Here is a 22352-nt window from a genome sequence, read left to right as displayed (position 1 = left end):
ATCGTAGCATCGTTGTCGTCTCGCCAATCTTATGCTTCCACGACTATCGCTACCGTTTAGTGATAAAGTAAAGCATTACAGCGCATTGCATTGCATACAATAAAGCGACAACCATATGGCTCCTGCCAGTTGCCGATAACTCGGTTACAAAACATGATCATCTCATACAATAAAATTTAGCATCATGTCTTGACCATATCACATCACAACATACCCTGCAAAAACAAGTTAGATGTTCTCTACTTTGTTGTTGCAAGTTTTACGTGGCTGCTACGGGCTTAAGAAAGAACCAATCTTACCTACACATCAAAACCACAACGATAGTTTGTCAAGTTGGTGCTGTTTTAACCTTCGCAAGGACCGGGCGTAGCCACACTTGGTTCAACTAAAGTTGGAGAAACTGACTCCCGCTGGCCACCTTTGTGCAAAGCACGTCGGGAGAACCGGTCTCGCGTAAGCGTACGCGTAATGTCGGTCCGGGTCGTCTCGTCCAACAATACCGCCGAACCAAAGTATGACATGCTGGTAGGCAGTATGACTTATATCGCCCACAACTCACTTGTGTTCTACTCGTGCATATAACATCAAACCATAAAACCTAGGCTCGGATGCCACTGTTGGGGAACGTAGTAATTTCAAAAATTTCCTACGCACACGCAAGATCATGGTGATGCATAGCAACGAGAGGGAGAGTATGATCTACGTACCCTTGTAGATCGCAACGGAAGCGTTGACACAACATAGAGGAAGTAGTCGTTATCTTCCCGATCCGACCGATCCAAGCCACCGTTACTCGGCACCTCCGAGTCTTGGCACACGTACAGCTCGATGACGATCCCCGCTCCGATCCAGCAAAGCTTCGGAGGAGTTTCCGTCAGCACGACGGCGTTGGTGACGATCTTGATGTTCTACCGCGCAGGGCTTCGCCTAAGCACCGCTACGATATGACCGAGGTGGAATATGGTGAGGGGGGCACCGCACACGGCTAGGAACGATCACGAAGATCAACTTGTGTTCATGGGGTGCCCCTTGCCTCAGTATATAAAGGATGGAGGAGGAGGAGGCCGGCCAAGGCAATTGGTGCGGCCAGGATGGGAGTCCTACTAGGACTCCAAGTCCTAGTAGGAGTCCATCAAGAGGGGAGGAAGGGAGAAGGAAGTGGAGGAGAAGGAAAGGTGGCCGGCCCCCTTTTCCCTAGTCCAATTCGACAAAGGGGAGGGCGCAGCAGCCCCTTGGTCCTTTCTCTCTTCCCACTAAAGCCCAATACTTCTCCCCCGTATTCCCGTAACACTCCGGTACTCCGAAAAATACCCGAATCACTCGGAACCTTTCCGAAGCCGAATATAGTCGTCCAATATATCGGTATTTACGTCTCGACCATTTCGAGACTCCTTGTCATGTCCCCGATCTCTTCCGGGACTCCGAACTCCTTCAGTACATCAAAACTCATAAACTCATAATATAACTGTCATCGAAACCTTAAGCGTGCGGACCCTACGGTTCGAGAACAATGTAGACATGACCGAGACACGTCTCCGGTCAATAACCAATAGCGGGACCTGGATGCCCATATTGGCTCCTACATATTCTACGAAGATCTTTATCGGTCAGACCGCATAACAACATACGTTGTTCCCTTTGTCATCGGTATGTTACTTGCCCGAGATTCGATCGTCGGTATCCAATACCTAGTTCAATCTCGTTACCGGCAAGTCTCTTTACTCGTTCCGTAATACATCATCTCACAACTAACATATTAGTTGTAATGCTTGCAAGGCTTATGTGATGTGCATTACCGAGAGGGCCCAGAGATACCTCTCCGACAATCGGAGTGACAAATCCTAATCTCGAAATACGCCAACCCAACATCTACCTTTGGAGACACCTGTAGAGCTCCTTTATAATCACCCAGTTACGTTGTGACGTTTGGTAGCACCCAAAGTGTTCCTCCGGCAAACGGGAGTTGCATAATCTCATAGTCATAGGAACATGTATAAGTCATGAAGAAAGCAATAGCAACATACTAAACGATCGGGTGCTAAGCTAATGGAATGGGTCATGTCAATCAGATCATTCAACTAATGATGTGATCTCGTTAATCAAATAACAACTCTTTTGTCCATGGTTAGGAAACATAACCATCTTTGATTAACGAGCTAGTCAAGTAGAGGCATACTAGTGACACTCTGTTTGTCTATGTATTCACACATGTATTATGTTTTCGGTTAATACAATTCTAGCATGAATAATAAACATTTATCATGATATAAGGAAATAAATAATAACTTTATTATTGCCTCTAGGGCATATTTCCTTCAGCCGCCGCTCCCTTCTCCCACCCGCCGCCACTATCTTCTCCCCGCCGCCGCCGCTCCCTTTTCCCCACCGCCGGTCCTTCACGCACGCGCTCCCCAGAACAGACTCCACCCACCTCGTGCTCCCCAGATCCATCTGGAGCCGCCTTCTCGCGCTCCCCAAATCCGTCTCGATCCGCCTCCCCCTCGACTCGACCCGCCTCCACCCACCTCCTGCCTCCTCCCTCTCACTCCTCCGCCCGCCCGCACGCGCCCGACCATCCTCTCCCCCGCGACGAGCGCCGCGCCAAGGAGCATGGAGGGAAGCCAGGCGGCCGGAATGCCCGCACAGAAGCGCCCGCACTCGTCGCTCGACGCGGACGACGGCCACGTCCAGGAGGAGGAGGTTGCCGCTGTCGCCGGGGCCGCCGGCTCCGGCACGGAGGGCGGTGGCGCAGGCGTCCAGAGGACGGCCAACGCGGGCTCTGTTGAGATGGCCAAGGACGGTGCCGGTGAGAGCACTGCTTCCAGCGACGCGTGCCGCTAACTCATCTCCCACCACGCGATGTCCGCCAGTTCAGGTTGCTTCGATTTGATGCTTTTGCTTGTTTCGTAGGCGTTAGGCATATGATTTAGGATCTGTTTCATCTCCTCTTCCTTCGTCATGAGCTGATCCGGTTTCTGGCCTTGTTTCTCGTGGTTTTGCAGCGTGGATCCATTCACCAAGAAGAAGTGGTATGACAAATTAATCCAGTACTGTTGAATCAAGAAGAAGTGGCCTTACTGTTATGTTTATCTGTCCTATGAATTTGGATGCTTGGTACTCCATTTTACTACTGCTCTGTTCCGTGATCTCCCACTAATCTTCTTCGTGATTGTGGAGCCCGGTCGTTTGGTGCGATCCTATGTGTGTATGGAAACCTGATGTTGATCTTTATAAGATCTTCAGCAGATGTTGATCTCTTCTCTGTAGTTGCCTACCTAGCTAGCTCGATCTGCATTCAGGTGTTTTCATGCATTGCAGGAGCTTTTTTCTTAATGGTTATGCATGTTTAGCTAGTTCTTGCAGCGAGGCATATTTGTGATGCTAGTTTAGATCGACGTCCATGGCAGGAGCTCGGTGCTTGCTCAACGACCATGGTGTCCACGCGTACGCATGCACGGTTTACCAACTGCTGCTCTCAGGCGCAGCTGGATTTCTGTTGTGCTTCCCCTCCATTTCAAACTAGCCTCGCCTCGTTGCTAGCTGACGGTGCGTGCTAGCTGCATGCATGTACATGCATCTTCTGGAATAGAGTGATTGGTTTGAATTCAAGTGCAGAATATAGGCAAATTGGTGCTAGTTGTACATATTAATTGCCTCCGTTCAGTGTCGATTTCTTCAGTGTACTACTGCTAGTGTCGATTGATGCATTGGTTTGAGTTTGATTTAGTCAGGCAGGTTTAGTAATTCATTTTTTAGATTAATTTGACATGGGTTTGATGAACTATGTAATACTCCCTCTGTCTCAAAATATAAAACGTCTTTTGCTCTAAATATTATCCAGTACTATTGCCTACATGCTTCTAGCGGCTGATGCTTTTAATTTTGCTTAGTTTTTATGCTTTAGATCGCTTCCTTCATGACACCCCGATCCGGGCGGCGCCAGCAGCGATGGCGATCGACAACCGAGTGTGCCTAACTCTGCATCTATAACTGGCCTGTCTTCTTTGGACGGTCAACTGCTTCCTCCCCACATTGAAATCTCGACCCCTTTCTTGTTGATGGACTCGTTGACTGATTCCTATGTGCGTGGATGCAGGGTGCAGGTGCTCTACTACGCGCTACTCCGGACGGGTCACCTGGACAGATGTTCTGGTTGTTTTTGAGCTACTTCCACTTTTTTAGCCGATTGACTACTGGCTTATTTTATAATGCAACGATGACTACTGCACTGCACCTATATTTGGCTAGCTCACTTAGACTGGCTATTCTTCTGCTCTTTTGATGGCATATATATCAACTATCAAGCAATGAAGCAATGCTCCCCTTTGCCTTGGCATGTGTGCAAACTGTGTGTTATGTATTTTGTTCTAGCAGTACTATATAAGCCTGCATGTACGGATGTGTATGCCAATGCCTGCATGAACAAAAACTTTTACAAGGTTCTGGTTGCTTTGATAGTACACTGTATGTTCTACATTATATTTCTATATCTATATAATTTAGTTTGAGAAAGTAACTTAAGGATGTGTATCCCTTTTTATAATTCCTCTACACTACTCAATCGCTATCTGCCTCTAATTATTATATTGACATCACTTATGGGTACAATGCTGAATTCTTGAGAACCTGCAGTAATCATCATATTTTTAGCTATCTTAATTCTTCTGTGAGATGCACATTGTTGGTGTTAATCCACCACCCGTTTGGCCACTGTAATATTTATATAGTATTTTTTTTTATGTCCTAGTAGTAATGCCACTGTAGTATTTACATAGTAGTTTGTCTATTACTTGTATCTAGATTTTATATCCTGCGCTATGCCCTTGTCGACTTGCTTAGGTACATAATTGTTATGTCTTGCAATCTGGTATTGATGATTGTCAATGTATTCATGTATACCCTTCTAGTGTACCTTGTATGTGACCCTGCTGATTTGTATATCAATGCTTTGTTTCCAATAGATATATGCTGATGCCTGATTCCTTAAAACTTCACTGTTGCAGTAGCATTTTTCCTTAGTGCATAGATGTATGAGCCATCACTTATGCTTGAAACCTTGCTCTCTTTCCCAGGAACCATCGTGGTCTGCGTCACTACTGGGGTGTGTGTATCCGTGGTCAGCACACCAAGACTACTGGCAGGAGAGGGAAGACTGTTGGTGTCTCCAAGAAGCGATAAACTGCTTCACAAAGATCCCCGCATAGCTTCACTACTACTGTGTTGGTCCATTTCCAGAATCTTAAGGAGTGTTCTTGTTTAGACGATTACCTTGGATGATGCTTTTGCTTGGGGAGAGGCTCAAGAAGATCAGGTATAAACTCCTCCCTCTCTCGTTTGTTTTTGTTTCATACAGTTTGGTGGTTGATACATTACTGTGCAAGTTCTATGGTAGGTGAGTTCTTTTTGTTACTGCAAGCATTGACACAATATGTCATGTGCAGGGAGCTTTGCATTCGAGTTTCAGCCATCCTCTACAGCAAGGAGCTCTCAGCCAAAGGAGCAAGCAGCGCTGCTAGTTCCTTGAGGCCAGATCGAGTAAGATGGCGCACCATGGCGTGTGGTGGCGTATTTTGCTTCCGAGAACAATACTGTTTATTTTAAGTGAGATGTACTTGTCTAGTGCTTGATAAAAAAATTGAAGGATGAAGTATCATGTACTGTCTATGTTGTAGTGAGTTGTAGTAGGAGTGTAATGAAATTTTATCTGCTGTTGTATGTGCTATTTTGCTCTAATGTGTTGTGTACATTTTACTTGAACAGTAAATTCTCTAGAAAAATGTTCTTACTGGACCTGATAGTGGTCACGTCCCAAATATACTTGTACTATTAAGATGTCATGGCCCAAAATAACCTGAGCTGAAAAGCTATTCAGAATAACTATAAGCAGGCCTCGACTCAAATAGAAAATAGAAATGAAAAGGAAACGGACTATGTGGAAAGGTAAAGGCCCATGATAGAACAGGCCTAAAAAAATTCAGGAAAAAATCATAAATGGGCCAAATTGTTGGGCTAGGCCCATGTAGAAAACCGAATTGGACTGGGCTGAATCTTGTGCCACATCAGCTTGCCACGCTGGATGCCTACGTGGCCTGGGGAGGTTGCTAGTGACCAAAACAGAACAATAGGCTTATTTTGGTCGTAAACGTCTTCGACCATTTCAGAAAAAAGGTCGCTATAGTCAGTTTATGACCGCCAGCTTTTGACTTTCTGTTTTTGTCACAAAAAAGGTCGAAAATAAAAAACCATGACCTTTCAGTGACCAATTGTGGTGGTCACAAGTTGACATATTTCTTGTAGTGCGGCCCGCCAATTAATCCACGCCACCCGCCTTCGTCGCGTCTGCACGGCGGCCTTGCGGGTTGCCTCGGCGGCATCGTCTCCGGCTACGTTGGGCCGACTGCGTCAGGCCCGCCGGCTGCCTTGAGCTCAGGCGCCGCTGCTTCATTGGTCGCTCAGGTCTCGCTGCCCTGGCGCCGGCGCTGCTTTGGTGGCCCGGGTGCCGGTGCTGACGTGCTCGCACGTCGTCCTACGCCGTCCATCGTCGCCAGCTTCATCTCGGACACCGTCGTCACCTCGTCTCCACCGAGCGGCATCCTCGACCTCGCGCGCGATCGGATTGATCACCCGCCCGCTGCCGCGATCCGCCTCATCCACGTCGTGCGACCGGCCTGGCCCGTCGGTTGCGCGTGCCTCCGCAGGCCCCGTGAAGACTATCCCGAGTTCAGCGCGCCCCTCTACCGATCGAGCACCGGACTGCCGCTGCACCGCCCCATCAGGCCGCAGCGCCGCCGCCCCGTGGTTTTTCTCCCGGTTGCACCGACCCGCGTCACCGCTGCGTTGCCCCTTCGGGCCGTAGTGCCGCGGCCCGCGGTCCGACGCCCCCCCCCCCGGGTCGTCCGCTCCTGGCCGTCCCCATGGCTGCACCGGCCCTCGCACCGCTGCTGCGTCACCCCGTCGAGTCATAGCAAGCGTGACACGCGATCCACGCCGTCGTCCCGAGGCCGTTCCCGCGGTTGCACCGACCCGCGCTCTGCCGCTACACCACCCCTTCGGGCTGGAGCGCCACAGCTCGCGGTCCCTACGACCGCCCCGAGGTCTTCCGCCGTCGCCCTGACCTGCCCGCCGCCGCTGCGCCGCCCCTTCGGGCTGTAGCGCCGCAGCCCATGGTCCACCGCCATCGCTGCGCGTCGACTTCTCGTGGTATGTGCCGCATCGCCTCCCTTAGCGCGGAACACCATCGTCTGCGCTGGTCTTCGTCACGCTGTTGGGTTCTCCTGGCCTACTTCGAGCACCGTCGTCGCGCTCCTAACTTAGTCACTGCCGCCGCCGTCAGGCCGCCGCCGCCGCTATTCTTCGGCCGCTGCCGCTGATACCCCCGTAGCCGACGCCGCCGCCCGTCCACCTGCCTTCGTCTTCGTCCAGCACCAGCCCATCGCTAGTGTCGCCGTCATCTACCCCGACCACTTCGTCTACTCCGACCATCGTTGGTGACATCGGCCCCGCGCCGATGGACGCCGCAATCGTCGTCGAGTTATTCTCTGCTGGCCTCTCCGACTTCTTCGACATGGCGTACAGCTCGTGCATGTCCCAGTCTCCGCGTGCCCGGTGCTGGCAACACCGCCGCGTGCCTTCGTCCACGACGTGTCCCTGGGCCTGGCAAGATTGGTGCGGCGCTCCATCAACTTCGTTTTCGTCCGTCTACGCATGCCCGATGCTGGCAACACCGATGCGTGCCTTCGTCTACGATGTGTCCCCAGGCTTGGCAAACCCGCCGTGACGCGTCGTCAGCAACATCTCCTTTCTGGCGCACCACTACTTCGACACCACTGCGCCGATGCTAACTCTGCACCCGCGGCTCCATGGCGACTTCCTCGACACCGGCCACCCCGACTTGACATCGACCACGACATTCTTCGCACGGCTACCTCGACCACGGCTCCACCACCCACGCTCTCGGCTACCTCGACAACGACACAAAGGGCTACCGCCTTGCTTGAGCAACCTCGTCGGTTTTCACTCCAGCCACGACTACGCGATGCATCGACGTTTACGACTATGAGTGTGTGTGTGTGTGGGGGGGGGGGGTTGTCGGCTCGCCTTCAGATTCTTCTTCAGTCTCACCGTCTGCGTCGCTACCGTTGTGACTGCGGGGGGATGTTGAGTATCGTGATTATTAGGAAAGACGAGATAGACTAGGATTTGTTCTGACTTGTCTTGTACTCCAAATAGATCATTGTACTCCTATATATATGCCCACTGGGCTCAAGCAATACAACGAACAATTCCACCAATCCCTCTATCCCTTCTAACCAATCAGGACAGACCGTGAAGAGAAAAAATAACGAGACAAAATTGATCTACATGTCCTCTCTGCCTGCACCAAAATTCAGATTCAAGATGGCAGCAAGGCCTCTTCTGAACTGATAGATGGATAAATGGTGAAGGCCCCATCTGTAGTAGCTCCAAATTTATTCAAGATGGCAACAAAGCACTAGAGGATGCCATGGACTAATGTCAACTAAGGACATCTCCAAAGCCGTCCATAAAAATCGCCCACGAACGTCCTGACCGTGTTTGTTCGGATATAGTTTGTCATTTGCCCATTTGATGCAAAAACTGAGCACCTGCTAGTTCCCACAAACAAAGTCTGTTTCAATTGTCCAATCTTCAACAAATAAGTTTGCACAGTTGTAACAGTTTTCTTTTTTCTGAACACTAATAAAACTTAGATAATGACCATCAAACAGCTACCTATACAACCAACGCGAGTCCATTCATACTTTTGGGAGTTTGAGATCCTGCTCGCTGTTACACATAAGCGTCAACGAAGCTTTCTTCCTGACGAAGATGCCCTAGTCATCCAGCTCAACAAGCTGAGCTCTTCTCTCGGCAGCTTTCTTCCTGACGAAGATGCCCCACCGCATGGCAGCCTTAATCTTAAGCCACCCAACAACAGCCTTGCCAGATGAGGGAGCACGATCATCCTCAAAGTTGAAGGTCGGTACAGGAGAAGGGATGTAGGGAAAGCCATCTACATTATTCATGTTTGCTGCTGCCCCGCCGCTAAGAATGCGCAGCATATGTTGCATCTCTTCTTCATTCTCCAGTATGTCATGGCTTCTCACTCTGATCTCCTCCATCAGGAAGTCATCAACACCACCGCGGTTCTCCTGCGACCGTCCAGGCCAGTCATCAAAAGGATTAAGAGCTGGGGATTGCATGGACAGACCAAGTGTTGAGAATTCGAAGTTCTGCTGCTGCTGTGGTGGAGGGCCAAATGCTAGCATGTTGGAGCTTCTTGGTGCTTGAGTTTGGATGGAAGAGCCATTGAACTGGCCTTCAGGAATCAATGAACTCATGCCATATTGCATGGTAATACTTGGTGAGATGTCCTGAGGATTGGTTGCATATATCGCTACCTGGTTCCCGTTGGATGCAACTCTTGTCTCTTCTGCTGAACAGAACAAAAGAATTATAAAGTCAAGATAATAGTAATTAACAAAGGAAAAATAAAATGCTATCAGGGCTTAGAAGTGCGGCATGCAAATAAACTGATACAACAATCAGCAATGCTGTAAAGAAAGCTTTTCTAAGCACATAAATCCACTAAATTGGTAAAATATACATTCTAAAACATTTTTCATTTGTGAGCAGGAATAAAAAATACGGTTACTTTTTAGACCCTGATGGTGCATCACTCCCATTTTGCATACTTCAGACACATTAATACAAAAAGATACAAAAGAATGTTAGCAAGAGAAATAGACCCTGGAAACAATATGTATCGTCATGAAAGGATGGTAGGTGGATAGAAACTGGAACCATGAAGTTTAGGTCCTAATAGAATTTGAGTTCATTGAAATAATCTAAATAACTGCTCAAGAAGCTTGGCTTATACGACCGGTGCACCAAAAACATTCAGAAAACCTGTCTTCAGCTACAAGAGGCCAAAACCTACCCTTACTGGTACTGCTCATGAGAGATCGCTCAATATTGGGATGTCCTCGTGCCAATTGTTTCTGAGAGTGCGCTGAATCATAAGAAGTGTAGCTTGTAGAGACATTTGCAGCATCACTTCTTGTTGTGACAGATTTCTTTTTCTGCTTAAATTTCAACAATCCCTTGCCATCATATTCTACAACGTTGATCCAATCATCGTATGCTTGCTTCACCAATGTATCTGCAAACACCTGTGGCAAAGTAAAGTGATGGTGACTTTCGCGATAATAGGTTCTCTAATTCAGATATAGCCATATGAGGATCAAATCACAATTGGAGTAAGGGGCAATATAGAGTGTGTCATCGGATTCCTTCAAGAATATTGTAAGAGAACCATACTGTGTTCTGTTTTATCTATTCTGCTGTATGCCACATAACATCTCATACTGAGAATGAAAGATATATCTTCAGAAAAAAAATACTTTCATAAAACTAGAAATATCATAATGCTGATAATTAGCCAGGTTGAGCAAGTCACTCAATTGAGTAACTGAATTGAAGAACAGGTGCAAATCTCCCTGAGAGATGCCCAAGATTACTGTAACTACAATATGACCATTTAAATGTTTCTCAGTGGGATTTTTTCTCAATCTGATCTTCAAGAAAGGAAGTTTCTGAGTGTCATAGGCTCATGGTATATGGTACGACCTCAAATCAGTTAATATGGGAAACAGTTCCAGCCGAAAATAATATAGGCAACAGTCTTACTGAAACCAAACTTTTAGGTAGTGTGAATGCCCTGACTAGGCCTGATAAGTGTAACAGACTACTCCAGGCAAGAGTAACAATGGCCAATAGACATTTGATGGTCACGAAAGCAGGGCAACTTTAAGAATGAGAAATATGCATGCATTTAATACTACATATTACTCCCTCCTTTCCGGTTTATAGGGCTTATCTCAAAATTTTAGTTTTTCCATTTTATAAGGCTCAATTTGGTTGTTCCCCATCACATGTTCAGACTTCAAGGTGCATTAAATCATTGCATGCAAGTATTAAGAGAAAACTGACCAATGCATGCACTTTATGCATGCATTGCAATTAATGCATTCGTAAACATAATTTTTTGAGGAAAACAAGAGCATTAATTGGGTGCTTTTGCAAACTACAAAAAATATTCCACCAGTCATCATCTACCTTGGTTGGTGAGATTTTTGAATTGAGCCTTATAAACCGGAAAGGAGGGAGTAATAGGCACCAACATTCAAGATACCAGAGAAAAATATATAACATCAAGTATCCAAATTCATAGATTATCAATTGCAGACAAGATATTAAAACATCCAGTTATCTGAATCAACAGGGCATGTAGAACATACTAACCCTCTGGTTTTCAGTAAGATTTTCCGTTGAAATAAACTGATCATCAGCAATCAAACCAGTGAACTCATATATGTTATTGAATATTGCACCAACACTTGCTGTATCCTTTGAGTAATATATATAATGCTTGCCACTCAGCACGCAAGTTTTCGCATGTTCAACAAGACTTTCCCACATCTTATTTGACATGCCAGTGCCAAGGATCTGCAAAAGGTCCAATAGAAGAAGCTGATATTTGGCTACGCACCAGCAAGGTTCACAACTCAAAAGTCAGGGAAACAATACAACTTACACTTCTTAACTTCTGCTGATCTTTAACAAGAAGTTGAAGAAAATGTTCAACTGTATATATTCCGTTTGAGTTTAGTTTCCCGTGGAATGCACCGTCCTTTCCAATCTTTTCCAATCGCCAAACATCATCCTTAAGCGCAGGAGGGTAATGTTTCTTGTACACTACAAAAAAGAGGGAATACATAAGTACATTTTAGATAATTTAACAATGGCACTAGATCAGTACAAAACACCAAAACATACATTCTCCTCTGTGATCTTTCACAGTAAAAGCCTCTGTTTTCGCCTCTTTGATACGAATTCCTTCACAAAATCCTGAAGAGACCCTCATCCCAAGTCTGAATTTTCTGCTCCTTATCCAACTGGAATTGTCAGTGAAGATAAGCTCCCCTATGGTCCCTACGCCTTCTTTAAGTGTCACATGGATATCACCGTTTAAAAGAGGCCTCTTCCCTTCACGTTCTTTCACAATGTGGCTCTCAAATTCCTCTTCAGTCCAATCCTCGTCCTTCTCTTTATTAAAATCACCCTCGAGCACAAGAACATCCAGTTTTGCAAATGACTCGGGTCCTGAAGTAACAACATGTCCAGTGTTTGCATCCAACAGCACAACATGTATTGATGCTCCCTGCTCGCCTTCCACTTTTCCTCCGGTAAAGAGTGGGAGTGCTAACCTACTCCGAAATTGAAGCTGGAGATTACTACCATTAGGGCCTTCAATTCTTTTGGGAGAGGTCCTGTTTAACATGAAGTTTGACTTAAGTGACAGATCCAAATACCACTAGATATATAGATCTACATCTATTCATATGGCATGTCACCAAGAACAAGCTGCATAAGCTTACCTTCCTTCAATTCTAGCAGGTGCTGCTGCAGGTCCCAGTTTGGCTAGAGCACGCTCTACTTCTTCGCTGACCTACAAATCAAATAACATGTGTCGACTGATCATAAAGCCAAATGAATATATCAACAGGTTAATACAAGATGCCGCGTGTTCTTTAACTCACAACTCTTCGGAGAATCGGCTCCAGGGATGAACAAAGCTTCTGCAAACTGTCCAACTTGAGAGCTTCTACAATGACACTGAAAGAAAAGGACAAGTTGCCGAGGTAAATTATCAGGGATTTATCAAAGGATGGTATAATAAATCAAAGTGAACGATACAAAGAAACAAAGGATGCACACCTTAGAACCTTAGATTTACGTATACCATTTGTTGTGCAATGGTCAACCAAGATAAAATTCTTCGATGAAATTAAGCATGTGTCACATAGTTGTCACGCGGTTTCAGAAAATGGATATTTAAGTTCAAGTAGTCAATGAATGATAAAGTGAAGTAGATGAGATAGGTGCCTATTAAGAATTCCACTCAATATCTTACTAAAATAGAAAAAATCTGTCAATTTGAGTCCTAGTCCAGTATATATATATCAAAGGGCTTTTTATTTAATTCAAAAATTAGATATATCACAGATTCACAGATATATTATATATAAATTCCCGTGAATAACCCTAATCTTGTATAGCAATCTTAAACACTACCAACCAAGGAACTGATTGACTGATTATATGTGCCTATGTCTTGTTACGCATGACAATAGACTTTTAGAGTTCATAAAAATGTTTTGAAGTAATCTTTCAACAAAAATTGCCGATGCAGGACTTGTTCTTACTTCTCACACAAAAACCTAAGTTTTCAATCCCACTCTAGATTTTGTAGAAGGAAACTCTTATTCTCCATTAACTGGTCCGTTCAAGTGTAAGTGAACTTTTAAGTCTTTAACTGCCCGATTTTAGAGCAGATACAGAGATTTGGCACCTTTTGCTGAGAGCAAATGCACACTTTTCCGCATTAAAGAAGGTCAGTATCAAACAGAAGCGGTATGAACACCAACTGGGCCAATCATTAATTACGATAGCATCTCTTAATGGCATCTGAGTTTAAGCTAGTAAGTACAGCAAATCGCTAACCCAAACCCTAGGAAGCGCCACCCTCACAAACCTATTAAGTTGGGTCTCCCACACTCACCTGGCGAGGGCCGGGACGCGCGGCCGTTTAGGATCACGTTCGTCGTCGTCGCCGCCGCCGCCGCCGCCACTGCCGCCAGGGTCTAGCGCCCGCTTGGAGCCGGACCGCTCCATGTGCCGCCCCTGCCTCTGCATCCCCGTGGCGCCACAACCTTGCCGGCGCCGTGAGTCAGATCTGCGACCACCACCACAAACGCGGGGATTAAAAACAATCGGCCCAAAACCCCGTAAAAATCAACACCTTGAATCGCAGAGACAAGGACGCGTGGTGCCGCACCTTATCAGCTAGCAACCGGCACACAGAAAATCTGCTGCGGGGGATCGCGGCACGAGGGTTGGCGAAGGAGCCGGGGCTCGAGCTTGAGCTTGAGCCTGAGCAGTGCGGCAGCGACTGGGCGACGACTAGAGGCAAAGCAAGAGACGGAGAGAGAGAGAGAGAGATCTATGTGTGGCGTGGGTGGTGGTGGCGCCCGGCCGCCCGCCCTTTGCCTTTGCTTTGTTTACTCGTTTTGGTTCGCGTACGAGGCGTCAACAACCGCGCGCGCCCGTCTGTCGAGTGACCTAGATGACAAGTGGGACATCGGCAACCGGGACCGCATGTCAGTCGGTGTGGCGGGTAGGTTGGAGGCCGGAGAGTGCTCAAAGCCGTGGCGGCTATCCTGGCCATTATTTTTCTGCATGAGGATTGTGCACTGCCGTGTTCAGCCGCGCTCGTCACTGACAGTGCCTCGATGGCCCGCTAGTCGGTCGGTGTGTTGGGCTGACGACTGGTTTAATTTCGCTGACAGTGGGTCGCCAAGTGGGCACTACGCTACAACGTACGATGGGGTAGTCGATGATGGGGCGCAGCTGAGGTGACAGATCGCCCACCGTGGTCCATGGATATTGTCAAGTCTGATGAGATCGTCTGTGGGCACGCGACCGAACTGTAGAATGGAGTAGGAAGAAGAGGCTACGCACCTTACACCATCTACAGCCGCATGTACCTAAAAGCATCTCCACTCAGTGGCTCCGCTTGAAAAATCGTCTGAACCGAAAGTAAAATCGGTGTGGGGGCGATCAGGTTCTCAGCCGACGTCCCCAGGGTTGGCTCGAGGCGTCTGTTTTAAAATTTTTGAACATTTATTTGACTAAAATTTGATGAACGGAATAAATATTCGGCGGAACAGTACATTACTTCGGCGAACTGAAATAGGTTTTTACATAGATAAAATATTTAAAAAAATAAACGCGACTACAAGTCGAACAACGTGCTGAGAGAGGCGAAGTCGTCGCCGCCGCCGTTGTCCTTCTCCTCCTTCACGCGGCCGCACCTGCTGGACCCCTGCCTGGGGCCGCTGTCGTCGTCGAGGACGACGACGCCTCCCTCGTCGCGGCCATGGCGCCGAGCGGCGAACTGCTCTAGGGCGAGGCGCTGGCGCTCCAGCTCCATCCGCACCCAGTCTTCGCGCGCCCACTTCAAGGCTGCCACGTCGTCCAGCCCTGGCTCCGCCTTCATGCCGACGAGCCCGGACTCTGTCTTCACGCCGGCGAGCCCTGGCTCCGTCTTCACGGCGACGAGCCTCGGCTCCGTCTTCGGCTTGACGAAGCAGGGAGGAGCCGAGGAGGACGCGCGCCTGCCCTCGTTAATGACGACGCCAACGCTGCGGGTGCACCGGCCGAGCGGCGTCTCCGCGATCTCCGCCGGCTCGGCCTTGACGCCGAACAACGCCGACACCCCGGAGGAGTAGGAGGAGCGGGAGGAGGAAGAAGAGGAGCCGGCCCTCCTCGGCATCCATTGGTCGCCGCTCCGGCGGGGGACCGGGCGGCAGGGTACGTCATCGGCGGGTCGTTGTCGCCCTCGAGGTGCTGGAGGACGGCGTGGAGAGTGCGGTCGGGGGCGGCCCTCGCTGTTCTTCGTCCCCCGCATCACCGGCGCCCCGTTGGTGGAGGCTAGTCGCGCCACCTGTCGGCGCTGGAAATACGCCGCCCACGCCTCGTGGTTGCCGGCGGCGTACTGCGGGAGGGCCCGCTGCTCCTTCGTTAGCGAAGCCCGCACGCGGTCGACCTCGTCAACGAAGTAGTCGGCGTGCGTGGTGACGTCTGGCAGCGGGGGAATGGGGACGCCATCGGCGCTGAGCTTCCACCGCCTCGGCGCGCGCGTGTCGGGAGGCGTCGGGACGTTGGCCTCGAACAGCAGGTAGGCTTCCCACTCATGCAACGAGCGGCAGGCGAAGCCATTGGCTGCCGCCCCATCGTTAGGGAACCTCTCGCCCATCATCGTGGCTGGACACGGGAAGGGAGGGGAGGAACGTTGGCGGCGTCGGCGCACGGGGAGAGGGCCCTGTAAGAGAGGCGTTGTTTATATAGCATCGGGGGGTGTGGGCGCCGTGTGTACGCATGCCGGGAGGTGGGGCGTCGCCGCGTCGCCCATGAAGAATCAATGGAAGGCTGACCGACAGCAATCTTGGCATTGATTCCCTAAGGGAAACCGAGGCGATGAGGACGACGAGGCACGGGGGCCGCTGACTCGGCGGGCCCGTCGTTCTTTCACGCCAAAACCGATTGCCCGGCGCCCTCGGGCGCCCCAGCACGCCGGGTTCGACCTGAGTCTGTCGACGCCAGTTTCGGTCCAAACCAGCGAAAAACAGACTCCTAGAAACGTGACTGGGCTGATTTTTAGGCGCCGACGCTAAAAATTCGCCTGAGGACCTGTTGGGGGCGCGGCTGGAGATACTCTAATTCGGTCCGGACGTGTCCGCTTTTGTCCTCATTTTTTTTCGAGAGTATGCCTAGGCGTATCATATTTTTATAAAAGGCAGAAGTTGAATTACAAGACACTACGACTTGCTGCGAACAGCAAGTGTAGCAAGTCTCCACACCCAAGCTAATCAACAGATTAGCCACCACAACAATTACAAACACAACGCAAAGGGCCTGCCCTAAACCAATCCTCTAGCCGCGTCACAACAAATGCCGAACTCCACTAAGAGCAACAACTTCAGTCGGGCTCTCTCTACCAACGCGCTACCCACCCTTAAATGCCTTAGAGGAGACGGCAAGTAGGTAGCGGGACTCGGTCGGACCTGAACAAAGCCATCGTCTTGGGGCACCGGCAGCAGCGTACATAGCGCCCATGAAGATCACTTGGACCAGCAGCGAGCACCGGAGAACCACATCACAGAACCGCCAAGCCAAGTCTCCGTCCACGATGCTCTCAACAGAGTAACAACGTCAACACGCCGCCATCAGCGATCCTACTACGGACCAAGGCTTTCGCCCGGAGACCACAACCCGATCAAGAGGAGATGCCGACACACTTCAGCGACGCCTCCAAGGAGGGGAACGACACCCACAGACGTCGTCGTCGCCAGCTCCAACCGAAGTTAAGCAGGATTTTCATCCAAACCATCGCACACCTCTCACCCCCTACCATCGGATTTGGCCAAACAGTCGATGCGAGGCCACACCACCGCTGCCACAGCACCTTGTCCTCATTTTTCTCTCTCTAAAACAACCGCTTCCCTCACTTTCAACTCTTAGTTTCTCTCCCTACATGCAACATTTCATCAAACACATTGTGTGCACACACACCGGCAGCGCGTTGCTGTACGTGTAGGCCGATTGCAGATGAGCCGGAGGCCAGCACAGACTCACTTCGGAGCTCGGTAGCCAGCTGCATGCACGCACGCGCACCGGCGGCCTCGTGCATGTCCACCCATGCCAGAGCAAGCTAGCCAGCACCTCGTGCGTGCGTACGAGGCCAGCACACGGCGATGGCTGCTGTGGCAGCATCCGCAGCCCACGCGCCCGGTGGTGGCCACCACGCACGCCCGCCAGCACACGACGGCAGCTCGCGACGCCTGCGGCGGCAGCGCGCCCCGCGCACCCGGCGGCTGCACCGCGACATGACACGTGGCGGCAGCTCGCGACGCCTGCTGCGGCAGCATGCGCGTCCGCGTGCCCGGCGGCTGCACTGCGGCATAGCACGCGCGCGTGCACGCACGTTGGCGGCACAGGGGCCCCAGCTCGTGGGGGGAGCTTCGCCTTCAGCGCGGCGCGGACGAGCTACGGCCCCGGATCCGGCTTGCAGCAGGAGCTCCGTCTTCAGCGCGGCGCGGCGGGCGAGCTTCGGCACCAGCGCAGGCGTGCTCCGGCCCCGGCTCGCGGCGGGAGTTCCGCCTCCACCATGGCAAGGCGCGCGTGAGCTATGACCCCAGCTGGCGGTGGGAGCTCCACCTCTAGCGCGGCGCGGCGTGGGCGAGCTCTGGCACCGGCACGGACGTGCTCCGACATCAGCGCGGCTAACTCGAGTAGTTTTCCTCCCCGACGCGAGCCTGCTCCGACACCCGCGCGGCAGCTCGGGTTCACGGAATGGGCATGCGCAACACATAAACGTGAATGTGAGGATGCAAGTGGGGTTCGCTCCTTTACGCCACATCAGAGCAGGCACGTCCGGGCGTGACCGGTCGCCCTCGTACCATTCTCAGATTTGAGACGAATTTGAGAGTGCTCATCAGTCCAAACGTATAGGGACGAAATGAGAAGTCCGGTTAGGTCACTGTTTTTTGACCGGGCGGACATTTCGGTCGTTTATTAAAAGAGTAAGAGCAACTCCAACGGGCCGACCCAAACGTACGGCGATTTCGTCTGCTTTTTGTTCGTTTGGGTCGCCCGCCCGCCCGGCGTCCGCCCTGTTTTTCATATGGGTCGGCAGCGCGCCCAACGCGCCGACCCATATGTGCAGGCGTGGCCGGCTGGCCGCCCAATTTTGCATTGCATTCTCACATATAGTGAAATGAAAATTGAACAAACAAAATAGTTCGCCCAAATAAATAGTATAGTTTACAGGCCAAATATAAATAAAAATGTTTCACATAGTTTTGCAAAACAATAAAAAAGATACATCTATTGGTTGTCAACATGAGTCCACATATACTCAACCAAATCATTTTGCAGTTGCACGTGAGTTTCCCAATCACGCATGTTTTCATGAAACTGAGTGAACTGCTTAAATGTTGCCGCTACTCCATGCCCAGGCACAACATTCTCACCCTGAAACTGAAAGCCTTGATCGTACAGATGTTCCGGGCGCTCGTCTTCTAAGATCATGTTGTGCATGATCACACAAGTAGTCATCACCTCCCATAGTTTCTGCGTGCTCCAAGTATTAGCAGGATATTGAACGATGCCCCATCGAGATTGCAAAGCACCAAAGGCACGCTCGACATCCTTTCTAGCACTCTCTTGCTCTTGGGAAAATCTTTTCCTTTTCTCTCCGACAGAGTTGGGTATTGTCTTGACAATAGTGGTCCACTGAGGATAGATACCGTCACCCAGATAATACCCTTTGTCATAGGTGTGGCCATTGACAGTAAAGTTCATCGGTGGGCTGTTGCCTTCGGCAAGCCTAGCAAACACCGGTGAGCGCTGAAGCACGTTGATATTATTGTGTGATATGACAGTGCAAGCCCTGACATGTCTCTTATACTGCCCTTGCCAAGCAGAAGGGCAGTTCTTCCACTCCCAGTGCATGCAGTCTATGCTGCCAAGCATCCCCGGGAAGCCTCTGCTAGCATTCATCGCCAACAAATGGGTTGTATCTTCAGCTGTCGGCTCTCTCAAGTACTCAGGGCCAAACACAGCAATCACAGCCTTGCAAAACTTATACAGGGACTCTAGGCATGTAGACTCGCTCATACGGACGTACTCGTCAGTGAGATCACCGGGCACTCCGTATGCAAGCATTCGGATGGCGGCAGTGCATTTCTGATAAGAGGAGAAACCAATCTTGCCGACGGCATCCTCTTTGCACTCAAAGTAGTCATCATAGCCGACCACTCCCTCTCTAATACGATTGAAAACATGCCTACTCATACGGAGTCGTAAAGGAAATTGTGGAAAAAGAACTCGTCGGCGGAGTCCATTTTCGTACCTTGGCAAACTGTCGAACAGGTTGCGGGCGTCGAAGAAGGAGACGGCCGGCGAGGGGAGACGCGGCGCCCACAGACCAGCTAGCTGCCCGGCCGGCGTCCGGCAAGGGTGACGGCGTCCAACGAGCGTGTCGGTCGTCTGTGGCTGGGGCGGCGAGGCGTCTTTTTGGTCGCGGGGTGGCTGGGCGTGGGGGAAACAGCGGCGGGGAACCAGCTTGCTCACCGGCGGCGGCGGGCGACTGGGGGCAGGGGCGGCGTTGCTGGGCGGATGTGGAGGCGGCGGCAGCTGGAAGAGTCGCCGGCAAAATGGGCGGCGGCGTCGGTGACGGAGGAGGCGGGGGCGAGGGTTGCTTGTTGGCTGGGGGGAGGGAAGGCCAATGTGCCACAGACAAGCGGGCCCGGGGACAGGAGTAGGCGAGCAAGCGCGCGTCCGTCGCGTGTCCGCCCCGACGCAAATCAGACTAAAAAATGGGCCGGGAATGGGTCGCCCGCGGATGAAAAACGGACACGCGTCCGTTTGGGTCGGCGCGTTGGGCCGCCTTTTCTGTCCGCGCCGATCCAAACGGACGGCCGTGGATGAAATGGGTCGCTCCATTGGAGTTGCTCTAAGAGGTCTAAATGTAGATGCTCTTAGGTGCTGCTGATGAATTCAATCAATGAATAAATAGAAGAGTTACAACACATGGCGTGGAGCGCCGGGCGTGGCGACGTGTATGAGATTGTGGAGATCATGCCTGCGGTATGTGCGCAAGAAAGAGATAAGGGAGCGCTGGCTAGCTAACTACTAATACCCCGCCGCAGTTTGAGTGTCCGGCGGACGGATGCATAATCTAGACCGGAATTCCTCGAACATCGGCGTAGGGAGCCCTTTGGTGAGCACGTCGGTGAACTGTTGTGTAGTAGGGACATAAAGTACGCGGAGTTCGCCGAGAGCAACCTTTTCGCGGACGAAATGAATGTCGAGCTCGATGTGTTTTGTCCGTCGGTGATGAACAGAGTTCGTAGCCATGTAGACCGACGAGATGTTGTTGCAGAACACCACGCTCGCCTGTGACAGTGGCAGTGGCAGTGCAAGTTCAACGGGTAGTTGACAAAGCCAGCAGCTCTCCACCACGGCGTTGGCGACGACACGATATTCAGCTTCAACACTTGATCGGGACACCGTCGCTTGGCACTTGGATGACCAGGAGACGAGGGAGTCGCCGTGGAAGACGATGTCTCCGCTGGTGGAGCGACGTGTGTCTGGGCAACCAACCCAGTTGATACGTCTCCAACGTATCTATAATTTATGAAATATTCATGCCATATTTGCAACAATTTTATATGGTTTTGATATAATTTTATTAGAACTAATCCAGACTGACGCTGTTTTCAGCAGAACTACCGTGGTGTCATTTTTTGTGCAGAAATAAAAGTTCTCAAAATGAGCTGAAATTTTACGTTGATTTTTTATGGACCCCCGAAGCACCGGAGCTGGGCCATGAAGTAATCGAGGAGGCCACAAGCCTGCTAGCTGCGCCCTACCCCCCAGGGCGCTAGCTCAGGGCTTGTGGGCCCCTCGATCTCCTCCTTGACGTGAGACGAATGCTAAAAATCCTTATAAATATGGAAACCTCCGAAAAGAACCCTAAATCAGAAGTTCCGCCGCCACAAGCCTCTTTAGCTACGAAAACCAATCGGGAGCCCGTTCCGGCACCCTGCCAAAGGGGGGAACCATCACCGGAGGTCATCTTCATCATCCCGGCGGCCATCATGATGAGGAGGTTCACCCTTGGGGCTGAGGATATGTATCAATAGCTATGCGTTTGATCTCTCTCGTGTTCTTGATTTGGCACGATCTTGATGTACCACGAGCTTTGTTACTATAGTTGATCTTATGGTGTTCTTCCCCCTTTACTTCCTTGTGATGAATTAAGTCTTGCTCTTTGAGGTTTCGTTATGTTGAATTAAGTATTGGATTTGAGAACAACATCGAGGATGGTGGGCGCGCAGTCATGGTGATGAGCACACCCCCGCCTACGGCCATAAGGGAATCCGAAGGGGGTAAAGCGCGGTGGTGGACATTGTCTTTGGATAACGTGGCACAATCCGGGGCGGCAAATCGCAAAGCAATCGTGCGACGCTCGAGCGACCGGCCCAATTCCTAGCCGGTCGCCCGGCAGGAACCCTTTTCCGCTGTTAAATGTAATTTCATTCGGGTAAATTTAGTATTTTTGATAGTTAATTGGTATATTGTGGACGCGGATTTGGTGAACATGGGTGCGCGCGCACCCTTTATAAATAGTAAATTCCAAAAAAATGATAGAAAAAATCAAAAATTTCGGAATTTTTTTTAATATACATAGTCAACCGGTGTACTCGCATATGAAGTTTCACGAAGAAATCACATCCGTGATAATCTGGGAAAAAATGACAAAATCAAAGCTAATCGAATCTATATTAAAAAACACTGTTTAATGAATAGTATGACCGCATTTGTATTTTCTTCACTAAGAATACCATGGATGTCAATACGTGTTGATACTTCACACGTGAGTAGAATGATCGACTAAGGTTCATACCGCAAAAATTTCAGATTTTTTTAGTTTTTTTAGTATTTTTTTATAAATTTACTATTCACGTGGGTGCGCGTACACCCATGTTCACCTTTGTATTTTTGGTATATTGTCCGCCTATATGTCATCAGCTCAACTCAAAGCACTAATCCTCACCCACGCCAACACACCAACTCCACCAGGTCGGTCCATGTACCACCACCAAACCCTCTCCAACAAAGCAGCAAAGTTTCGAGAGACCAAG

At 50.1% G+C, this 22352-nt stretch overlaps 1 protein-coding gene across 2 annotated transcripts; it reads right to left on the bottom strand.

Annotated features, from left to right (window-relative positions):
- Window positions 1–8631: 8631 nt before the first annotated feature.
- Window positions 8632–14146, bottom strand: LOC125538480 (calmodulin-binding protein 60 D-like). 2 transcript variants are annotated; one of them, XM_048701766.1, is made up of 9 exons: window positions 13919–14146; window positions 13643–13816; window positions 12621–12696; window positions 12459–12529; window positions 11857–12350; window positions 11615–11775; window positions 11323–11526; window positions 9959–10190; window positions 8632–9454 (listed from the first exon to the last, which is right to left on the bottom strand). In XM_048701766.1, exons 2-9 carry the CDS (start codon window positions 13774–13776, stop codon window positions 8853–8855), a joined length of 1974 nt encoding a protein of 657 aa, XP_048557723.1. In that variant the 5' UTR covers window positions 13777–13816; window positions 13919–14146; the 3' UTR covers window positions 8632–8852. The 2 variants fall into 2 exon arrangements, with proteins under 2 accessions (XP_048557723.1, XP_048557724.1); XM_048701767.1 differs by having other exon boundaries at window positions 8632–9451.
- Between the last annotated feature and the right edge of the window lie 8206 nt (window positions 14147–22352).

The sequence above is a fragment of the Triticum urartu genome, chromosome 2 (genome assembly GCF_003073215.2).
Source record: "Triticum urartu cultivar G1812 chromosome 2, Tu2.1, whole genome shotgun sequence".
NCBI lineage: Eukaryota > Viridiplantae > Streptophyta > Magnoliopsida > Poales > Poaceae > Triticum > Triticum urartu.
Note: the sequence above shows the minus strand (reverse complement) of the source record. Positions and strands in the feature narration are given on the sequence as shown.

Excerpts from the sequence above, each read along its gene's own strand:
- LOC125538480 (XM_048701766.1), bottom strand. The coding sequence starts at position 13,776 with ATGCAGAGGCAGGGGCGGCACATGGAGCGGTCCGGCTCCAAGCGGGCG. Across the intron at positions 12,351-12,458 it reads CCTGCTAGAATTGAAGGAAG|GACCTCTCCCAAAAGAATTG; the intron begins GTAAGCTTATGC and ends CATGTTAAACAG. Across the intron at positions 10,191-11,322 it reads ATCTTACTGAAAACCAGAGG|GTGTTTGCAGATACATTGGT; the intron begins GTTAGTATGTTC and ends ACTTTGCCACAG.